The 10,698-nt window shown below is 42.2% G+C and overlaps 1 protein-coding gene across 1 annotated transcript in view; it reads left to right on the forward strand.

Moving 5' to 3' along the window:
• The window catches only part of capn12 (calpain 12), a 15,380-nt gene extending 5,988 nt beyond the window's left edge, over positions 1–9,392 (forward strand). The window contains exons 7-21 of the mRNA XM_080428711.1: positions 228–319; positions 927–1,001; positions 1,193–1,368; positions 1,998–2,266; positions 2,608–2,681; positions 3,456–3,578; positions 3,666–3,705; positions 3,806–3,877; positions 4,519–4,564; positions 4,860–4,921; positions 5,392–5,460; positions 5,700–5,778; positions 6,487–6,603; positions 7,185–7,237; positions 7,409–9,392. Coding sequence (XP_080284837.1) covers positions 228–319; positions 927–1,001; positions 1,193–1,368; positions 1,998–2,266; positions 2,608–2,681; positions 3,456–3,578; positions 3,666–3,705; positions 3,806–3,877; positions 4,519–4,564; positions 4,860–4,921; positions 5,392–5,460; positions 5,700–5,778; positions 6,487–6,603; positions 7,185–7,237; positions 7,409–7,435 — 1,374 coding nt within the window. The 3' untranslated portion in view covers positions 7,436–9,392. The remainder of the gene's footprint in view (positions 1–227; positions 320–926; positions 1,002–1,192; positions 1,369–1,997; positions 2,267–2,607; positions 2,682–3,455; positions 3,579–3,665; positions 3,706–3,805; positions 3,878–4,518; positions 4,565–4,859; positions 4,922–5,391; positions 5,461–5,699; positions 5,779–6,486; positions 6,604–7,184; positions 7,238–7,408) is intronic.
• The last annotated feature ends 1,306 nt before the right edge of the window (positions 9,393–10,698 follow it).

A 10,698-nucleotide genomic window follows, 5' to 3' on the forward strand; every position in this document is an offset into this window, starting at 1 on the left:
TTATTTTTGGAACAGATCCAAGATTTGCCTATAGATAGCGCCCTCTAGCGGCAGTGATGCCAGACTTTGGTGCTCTACGGGGCAGTATGTTCCTTGTGTATTTTGACAAAATACTTTTGAGTATATGGTTTTATTTATGAGAATAAACCAAAAGAAGAGGGGAGGGGGACTGATGTAAGGCCATTGTGCCATGGTAAACAGGACCCTTTTTCTTGTTTGTGTTTCAGGTGAAGAAAGCGGAAGAAGAAGAAAGCACAAAATTGCTGAGGCTGAGGAACCCCTGGGGCTTTGTTGAATACCGTGGACCCTGGAGTGACAAGTGAGGAAGCTGCCTGTTTATGAAGTGTAGACTATGGGATCACTCTGCTTAGTAGGATGCTGATCCGGTCGGGTCTAGAGCAGAAAGGGAAATGGTGCGTGCATGTATGTGTGTGTGCAAATTACCGGGTACAGTAGGTGGGCAATAGACCGGATCAGACTAGTTCATTTGGAATAGAAACCAGGCTTTCCACAGGTATCGTGCTTGTGTGTGTGTGTGTGTGTGTGTGTGTGTGTGTGTGTGTGTGTGTGTGTGTGTGTGTGTGTGTGTGTGTGTGTGTGTGTGTGTGTGTGTGTGTGTGTGTGTGTGTGTGTGTGTGTGTGTGTGAGTGAGTGTGTGTGTCTCTGTGTGTGTGTGTGTGTGTGTGTGTGTGTGTGTGTGTGTGTGTGTGTGTGTGTGTGTGTGTGTGTGTGTGTGTGTGTGTGTGTGTGTGTGTGTGTGTGTCTGTGTGAATGTAGATCTTAAGGACTGGGACGACTTTAACAGTGTGTGTGTGTGTGTGTGTGTGTGTGTGTGTGTGTGTGTGTGTGTGTCTGTATCTGTGTCTGTGTGTGTCTGTGTGTGTGTCTGTGTCTGTGTGTCTGTGTGTCTGTGTGTGTGAACGTAGGTCTAAGGACTGGGGTGACATTGACGGTGCCGAGAAGCAAAGGATTCTGAATAAGAAAGAGGATGGAGAGTTTTGGTACGTTAGCAAGAAACGCATACCATGGAGTGTTGACACACTGATAATCCACACAGCTAATCCACACAGCTTTCGAATATCAAACTCACAGAATTTATGTTCCTACGAGTCAAGACATGTTTAGTGGAACATGTATCTGTACGTTGCAAATTCAAACAGTATTTCCTGCTGTGTGTCCTCCCTGTTATCAGGATCAGTGTAGAGGATTTCAGCAGATTGTTTGACAGTGTGGAGCTGTGCAGCGTGAACCCTGACACCCTCACAGAGGAGAAGGCTCCTGCCAGCTCCCCTGGTTCCTGGACCATCAGTGAGCATGAGGGTGTCTGGGTGCCAGGGAGCTCTGCTGGCGGCAGACGCAAATACCAGCGTGAGTATTATTATGAGAGCGTGTGTCATGTGAGGCTGTGTGCACGTACTGTATGTGTAGGCCTACTGTACATCCTTACCTGCCGTGGTGGACAGTAACTTAAGTGCGCTCTGTCCGAAATTTCAATACAGCAATGCATTGATATTTAAAAGAAAATGTACTTCGTAATTTGTACTTTTGAATCCTTGAGTACTTAAAGGGATAGTTCACCCCCAAAAAGGCTTGAATTCATGAATATATATATTTTTTTGTCGCATTCCTAAGCCAATAATTTGATGACCGGCAGCGGTTCCGGTAGGAAACACAAAGACTCTCCTTTGTGTCTCCTACCGGAACCACTGCCTACCGGTCATCAAATTATTGGCTTAGGAATGCGACAAAAACAAAAAAATATCCATGAATTCAAGTCTCCGTGGGGTGACTAATTGATAGAAAAAAAGTAATTGTTTGGGTGAACTATCCCTTTAAGGCTGATTTATTCATAGTTGTGCGCCAAAAATAGCCGATCTACAAGTCACAGCAACACGTAACACCAGCACCGCAACTAAGTATAACTGAGGCTTTACCTGAATCACTTTTGTGATGGCAGCTGTAGGAACTCAGTGTCCTTCTCTCTGTTCTTCTGTCAGGATCATACTGGAAGAACCCCCAGTTCGAGTTGGTTCTCTCAGAGCAGGACCAGCCAGAAGAGGAGGATGAGGATGATGAGGATGATGACGACGACGATGATGATGATGACGACGACAAGAAGATGACTCCAGAGGAGAAGAAGATAGCAGAGAAAGGAAAGAAGTGCACTGTGCTAGTGGAGCTCCTGCAGAAAAACAGGAGATCACAAAGCAAAGTCCACTTTCTCTATATGGCGTTCCACATCTTCAGGGTGAGGCCACACACGCGAGTGGACTTGAAAGATGCAATGCATTCTACTGTACCAGTGTAGTACCTAGTTGACTCTGAATCTCCTCTTTCTGTGCAGGTTCCCCCTGAGGTATGTACTTAATGCACACAACATCAGCATTTGGGATGCATCAGTGGCTGGCCAGATAACATCATTACAACATCCTTGGTTCAATTACTGCTGGAGACCTGTGTTGCTGTCTCCTGTATCTTTGCTTATCCTATCTAAAAAAAAAAGCATTAAGATTTGTCTTTTGTTGCTTTTGCCTGAATCAATATCATAACCATTTCGGTGTATTTATATATTCAGTTGTTCAATCTAATATCTACATACAGCTTCAGGGTACGTGTCTGGACAAAAGCTTCTTCTCCTCAACTCGCCCGGTGGGGCGCTCTGGGAAGTACCAGGCTAAGAGGTACTACACTGTGTTTTCCTCTCCCACAATATGTATTTCTTTTTGATCATTCACAATGATGAGGAAGCAGAAAAAAGTAAATGGTTATTCTTTCAATAAACATAAGAAAAATATCACATTGACATACAACATACACATACAAAAAGAAGACAAAGCCACAATACGAAAGAAAAATAAAATTAGGATTTGTTTTAAATAAAAAACGAAATAAAACAAAAATGTCTCTATTAACTATTAATTTCGATGTCCATTTTCATCTCATCATACATAACGTGAGGCATGTTAGGCCTTCATCATGTATCCAGTAGACAAACTTATCACTCCACTGACCCAGTGTCCTTTCCAAATCAGTGCTTTCTAAATATTGAATAAAGGGACCTCATTTTTCTTAAAACACGTAAACTACTCATCATCTTTCACCCCTTGTTTTATTCTATGGCTTATGCTCCCTTGAAGAAGCTAAGAAAATTTGGTTGATAACTGTGGTCATCATAATCCATACAAACAGTAAAATCAGGTTAATTTAACTCAAAGACTTTAAAAATTGACCCATACTTATGAGCCAAGAGTTTGCGGAATCATGTCTCTGAAACAGACAAGAGTAGTCTATTTATCTGACGTCAAAGTTAAGCCAGAAGTTATCATTTACATTGTTTTCCAAGCAGATCTACAGTACAATCTAACTCTATAACCAGTTAAAACACGTTAAAATTTTTCCTATGTATAATGTGCAGTCTGACAAACTGTGTTTTGTGTGTATTCACTCCATGACAGGAGTGCGTGGAGAAAGGTGCATTTGGACCCTGGCAACTACGTCATTGTGGCTTCCACCTTCCGACCCAACCAGCCCGGAGAGGTCTTCCTCCGAATCTATTCCAAGACTGGAAATGTTCTGGGGTAGGATGGAGGGGAGGTGAAGAATTGAAGGTTGCTTGCCTTGTATAAGTGTATTTTTAACTAACAGTGGTGATTCTTCTGTTCCAGGACACAAGATTTCACTTGCACGTCAAATGCATTGACAATGGTGAGTCCACTGACCTCATCTACAACCACAACACTGGTACAGTATGATAACAGACTGTGCTGAAGTCATATGGCATTGTTTGCTGTGTTTTTTCTAACAGGTCATGTCCACACCGGTCACTCCAGAGGACCACTTGAGAGTTCATACGTTTTTTGATGAGTTTGCGGGGCCGGTAAGAATTCTTTTTTCTGCCTTGGCTTTACATACCTAAAGCTGCTTTACCTTAATTAACGGGACAAATCACTACCCCTGGGCTGTGCCAGAGGAGTTCAGGCTAGCAAAATCAGCATAAGCTGCAATTCAAAATGTAACTCTTTATTATTATTTTGCTATTTGTTCTCCTATTTTAACCAGCCTTACTGGCTGGTAAGGTACACCATAACTTGTTTGCTTAGATTTATACTATAGAACATATGTTATTGTCTCCGCAAGGTGAAAGGCGTGGCCGAGACACAGATCTGTCCGATTTTTCATATTCCATCCTTATTGGCTTCTAAAGTTTGGCATCTAAAGTTTGCAGGAGTGCCTCGTTTTGAACAAAATGCCTCAAACCATGAACACAGCGTCCGATTGCTGTGAAACTTTGCACGCACATCCCACATATCAACATATTGTGACTGTGCAATAATTTCATCAACATGAATCCCTTAACTTCTGCAGTTTCCACCCTCTATAATGACTGAATTCCCAACATTGCTGGCCCACAATAACCTACCTGACCTGATGGAGCCCTGTGCTCCGAGGAGCACTTTTTCTAGTTAGAAATGTTTTATTATAAAGTCTATTCTAATAATCTGCTGTGTCTTCTGACAGGATGACAGACTGAACGCTAAAGAGTTCATGAACCTGGTCAACTCAGGTAAGGTAACTCAGGCGATTCCAACGTATCACATTTGACATGTTATCCCAAAACCAGATGAGATTATAATATGGAATTTTAAACACGGGTGCAAAAGCAGCCAATAAGCTGTCATTGTTCTTACAATGGCCACTAGATGGGAGCAAAGTAGTAACATGTCCCATCTCTGCGGGTGACCAGAGGAAGAGGCCACAATTGTCAACAACAGTCTAGACAGAACCTCATAGTTGTGGATGCAGCAAATTACGTTAAATTAAATAACAGAAGTAACTGTGACTGTACCTTTGATTTTCAGTGCTAGAGAAAGGCTACCACATCCCACTGGAACTATGCAGACAGCTCATCTTTGGGGAAGAAGTATCCTTATGCCTGATTTTCATACTCCATTGTACGATGCTGTCCGAGGCTGAAAATAGCCAATCTACAACCTCACAACACATATGACGTGTTATAGATCGCCTATTTTCAATATATGTGACAGGGTCGTACATGTATGTCGAGGTATAGGCTTTGCTCTGACTCAGTCCCCTGTCTACTTGTAGCAATAACACTACATGTATTTATATAGCATAGCGCTGAACAGGAGCATACAGTATGACACAGCTGTACCCTCTTGGCGACCGTCTTGTTTAACTTATTCCAATAACTTTATTTCAGTATGCTATTGCCTTTTTCACCTCACAGCATCTCTCTCATAGCATCTCTATCATAGCATCTCTCTCACAGCATCTCTCTCATAGCGTCTGTCTCGTAGTGTCTTCCACCATCTGTCCTAATGTCCTTTCTGAGCTGTCCTGTTGCGGCGTCCTCCTTAACTCGTCTGTCAGACTAAAGGGCGCAGCAGTCTGAGACGTGACCAAGCAGAAACCCTGATGTCCCATCTGCGCAAACTGCAGGTGACACAGTGTGTGTGTGTGTGGGTGTGTGTGTGTGTGTGTGTGTGTGTGTGTGTGTGTGTGTGTGTGTGTGTGTGTGTGTGTGTGTGTGTGTGTGTGTGTGTGTGTGTGTGTGTGTGTGTGTGTGTGCGTGCGTGCGTACGCACATGTGTGGTATAGTTATGAGAGTGCTGGGGATGGGGGTTTTCTTATGTGAAGATGCTATTAGACTCATTGTCTTTGTCTTGTTGCTTTCTCAGTCCACCTTTTTTCAGTTTGATGAGGACTCCTCTGGGTCAATGAGCCCATTTGAACTCAGCCTGGCACTTCTGGCAGTTGGTATGCACACACATGCACATTAGACACACACACACACACACACACACACACACACACACACACACACACACACACACACACACACACACAGTAAAGGCACTGTACGTCATACGCACGTACGTACTGTACGTACACACACACACACACGCGCACATGTCCCAGTGACGCATAACTCTTGCAGTGTAATTTTACATTCTATTATTTGTTTGTGTTATTTAACTTATTCTCATTTGTATTCTCTTAACTCTGTAATTGCCATTTTTAATTGCATTCAAATTTCAAAAGCGGCCCTCGTTATAGAGGTCAGGCCGCTACAAGGCCCTCACACCTACGTCGCACCGCCCATTCCGACCGATATGTCTGAGTCATGGTATCGGGGGCATTGTCCGAGTACTGTACCTGTTGTGTTTTGTGTAAAGCATTTTCAATTGCATTGTTGTTGAAATGTGCTATAGAAATAAACTTGCCTTCCCTTTCCTCTGGTAGGATAATGCAACAACAGCTGTCATTTGTTTTGAACTAATATACACAATATAACATTTATATTTGAACTAATACATTTACTCAATATAGCAGTTCTGTTAGAGCTAATATAACGATATTATAAAATGTCTCGATTAGAACTAATGACTATGACTGTACAACAATATTATAAAATGTCTCCATTAGAACTAATAACTCTGTTATTGTACCACTGGTCTCTTCCAGGACTCCAGTGCGATGATAAGGTGGTTCAGCTGCTGTCAGAGAGGTTTGGCTCTGGGGAAGTCCACCTGTCCTTCCATGGCTTTGTGGCATGTGTGGCCAGGCTGCACAAACTACATGGTAAGTTAACACACATGCACACACTGTAATTACATTCAGAAAAGATCTGTGTTGGTCATGGTCACTGTGCCTTCTGCGTGCGCGTGTGCGTCTGTTTCAACATAGTACCTTGAAACACTGGAACCATGATTGATCAATTGGAATGATGAATGGGGCAATCCACAAACATATTAGTGAAATGTAACTCCCACTTCATGGCTCATTTACTTGTTGTGTATTTATAAACTCAAGTGTATAAATACACAACAAGCATTATTACATTGACATGTACTGTATTTATTCAAGAGCTGATAATAATGATGCAGTTGAATATAGTAATTAACATGGCTCGCCAAAACGAATTAGCTCTAAAAATGACACGGCCTATCACAGATCACAGTTAATATACATATATGTATGTGTAAGTCTTGATAAATTATGTACCAGATATTAGGAGTTTGAGTTTGAATTAGGAGCTACAATATTTGCAAGTACTGTATGCAAGTTGTTGCATACAGTAGTCCTTTGATTGAATAATAGAATTAAAATGTTTCAAAGGATGTTGTTTTAATTCTAAAGTATTCATCTCTTCTCTCCCTCAGCTCTTTATGAACTGGAGACGAGTCAGGAGGTCAAAGGCAGAGGAATTAATTCTGTGAGTATGTGCCGACTATAAAAGAAATGTACGGTGTCCCCACAGTGCATTATGAATATTATTACCCTTCTATAGGAACTGCATCATATTTTTCGAAGACAAAGCTTTGTTATATCATAATAATAATGATGATTCTGAGCTCTCTTCTCTCTATCTCTCTGTCATCCACAGTGGCTGCTTAAATTCCTAACTGTCTGAAAACCCCTGTGTGAATCCGGGCCTTCACGTAGGCTCAGCAGAGCCGTCCTGTCTGAGCAAGGAGATAACAATGTCATTCCTCTGTTTACAACATGTCATTCTCGCTCACTCCCCCTGTCTCTGTCTCTTTCTCTGTCTCTTTCTCTGTCTGTCTGTCTCTGTCTGTCTGTCTCTTTCTTTCTCTTTCTCTTTCTCTTTCTCTATCTGTCTCTGTCTGTCTGTCTGTCTGTCTGTCTGTCTGTCTGTCTGTCTGTCTGTCTGTCTGTCTGTCTGTCTGTCTGTCTGTCTGTCTGTCTGTCTGTCTGTCTGTCTGTCTGTCTGTCTGTCTGTCTGTCTGTCTGTCTGTCTGTCTGTCTGTCTGTCTGTCTGTCTGTCTGTCTCTCTCTCTCTCTCTCTCTCTCTCTCTCTCTCTCTCTCTCTCTCTCTCTCTCTCTCTCTCTCTCTCTCTCTCTCTCTCTCTCTCTCCCTCTCTCTCTCTCCCACACACACACACACACACACACACAAACAAACACACTCGCACACACGCCCTCGCTCTCTGTCACCATGAAACTGACCACTGTCTGGGCTTGTGTCACAGTTATGATGCAAAGCTTTCTTCACAGCAAACAATGCAGTTGTTATCAAGTAACCAATCTCCTTGTGCCAGTGTTTTATCATACTTGGTTCCAGCATTGTGGTCCATTAAATTAAAAAGGGAGTGAGACAAAAAACACATTATTATAATTAACTGTTTATTCAAAAAAATATATACAATTTTGTAATTGCCAAATACCCCCCATGTGTAGTCCCTGTCACTGCCAACCCCTACTTGTTGGTCCTAGGAAATGTGAGGTCAACCACATGTCTCCTCCGATACACATGTCTCCTGCCTTTTTTCACCTGACAGTGAGGGGTTTCACAAGGAGCGTGTAACGTGTGCGGAGGAACACGTTATTCCTTCCAGTTCTGCTCCCTGCTGAACAGGCGTCCTGAACAACCTGTAGGAGTTGCAACTGCAGTGACAACTATCACCCTTCCCTGCCCAGCTTCCCACCCGCAAGCACGGCCAATAACTTGCGTTTGTTGGAGTGCCCGGCCATGCCGCCCTGTGGTGGATTAGACCCCCAGTCTCCATGATGGTGGGCAGCACAGCTTTACCCTATCGGCACCCACATATCCTTTTCCATGTCCTCAGTCTTCTATCACTCCACACATTCGCTATTTTAAAAATGATACTAGTTTGACAACATGGAAGAATGTCTATTTTTATGCAGTGCAATATTTCACATTTTAGAAATTATAAAATATTGTTTTGCTTGGTCACATTTTGGTCACATTTTCCTTCAAGGTCCTAGAAAGATCCAGAGTGTTAATTTAACTGTGAATAGAGCATAAAATAAAATCACCCGCACACCGTCTTCAGGCACTTAGGAACAATTTGCACAATAGGAAAAAAAATTTAAGCAACGTTTTGGTCACATAGACCTTCTTCAGGCCTGACTGTGTGCGGGTCATTTTATTTTATTCTCTACTTTTGATCCCTGCCTACGCACCCGTCTCTAAGCCAATCAGGTGTGCAAGACTTTGTTAACTGTGAAAGTGTAAAAGTACGATTTTAAAACGACTGGCTATATATAGTGAGCCTTATTCCAAAGTACACTAGGTTATATTTGCACCTTTTTCTTAATCTCTGTATTGCTTGTAGCATGTATTTTCATCTTGTGTAAAGGAAGACATTTATACCCTTTGTAATATCAACATGATAACATACACAGTAATATCATTGTTTTTTCAAGATAGAGAAGAGTTAGTGAATAAATACAGTATTTGTGTTTATTAAACACTGTTTTATTAACACAGTGTTTTACATATTAAGCCACTACTGTAAGAATGCATTTAATTATTAGTATAATTAGTTAGTATTATTAGGTGAACATGGGAGATTTATAATTGGTTTTGGTCCAAGCTATTATAATAATAGAAAGCATTTATGTAATGGTGAAAGTTACATTTTTAATGAAAATATTTAAATATTACCCAAATTAAAATGAATATAACAAACAAAATGAATGTATCTTCTAATGATTCAACATAATTAAATATCCCATGAGTAAATATAATAATCAAATAAATATATATTGTAACTGCGATTGTGCAATCACTTTTGGCCACATGTGCATATCTGAACATATAACACATAGCCTACACATACACACACTCGCGCTCGCACACCCATCCCACACACATGTGCGCACACACACACAGACACACACGTGCACAGTGAATCCCTCTCTGACTCTGTCACATAATGAGTGTGGCCTGCCCCGCTGAGGGTGTGAAAGAGTAATGTCTCAGGCGCACTGCACGCACCATCTCTATTCTTATCACACTGACGCCACGTACAGCGTCAACATACGCTGGCCCCCTCTTCCGCTACGTTCCTTCGCTCCCACCTTTCCATCCCTCCTGTTCTCTCTAGTAACTGCCTCTTGCCTGATTTACACTTGGTTACGCACCAGTGTCGTGCACCGAAAATAGCAGATCGAAAATCTCACAACGCGTCGCATTGTGACATGCTGTTGTGAGCTTGTAGATCAGCTATTTTCAGAGTGATGCACTGCCACACAGGAAAGTGTAAATTAGGCTTCAGTCTCACTATCTGCCTTGTTTTTCCCCCGGTACCCACCGACTGCTCTTTTGTAGTCTCCCTCACGCCCGCACGCATGCACGTGCTCTTGTCCTTTTCAATACATGTTTCTAAAAATAGAACCTTTGGTCACACACACACACCCGAACACACTTCCTGCTCATCGTTAGGTGACTGCACAGAGGTTGCCCTCGGCAACCGTCCATCTACCTAGGGATGCAGAGAGAAGAGAAGAAGCTAAGGAATGGGAATGGAATAAAGATGACGGAGAGAGAGTGGAAGAGAGAGAGAGAGAGAGAGAGAGAGAGAGTGTGTGTGTGTGTGTGTGTGTGTGTGTGTGTGCGTGTGAGAGAGAAAGACGAAGAACTTCCTAAATTTCCTTGCTCTGTGGTACCCTTCTCTCTAACTTCATTATTATTTTCTTTTTTTAGGCCTCTATCCTTATGTCCGTCCCTTTTCTCTCTCTCTCTCTCTCTCTCTCTCTCTCATTATTCAGTGCACTCTGTAGATAGAAGATGAGTAGTTGTGACACCATATCTCAAGGCCTCACAGTGAAACAAGTGAGCGAGGTGATATTTTGATTAGGGTGTAAAAAAAAGCACCCAAAGCACCTAAGCAACTAATAAGCGTGGTG

The sequence above is a fragment of the Gymnoscopelus braueri genome (genome assembly GCF_963280865.1).
Source record: "Gymnoscopelus braueri genome assembly, chromosome: 5".
In the NCBI taxonomy this organism is placed as follows: Eukaryota; Metazoa; Chordata; class Actinopteri; order Myctophiformes; family Myctophidae; genus Gymnoscopelus; species Gymnoscopelus braueri.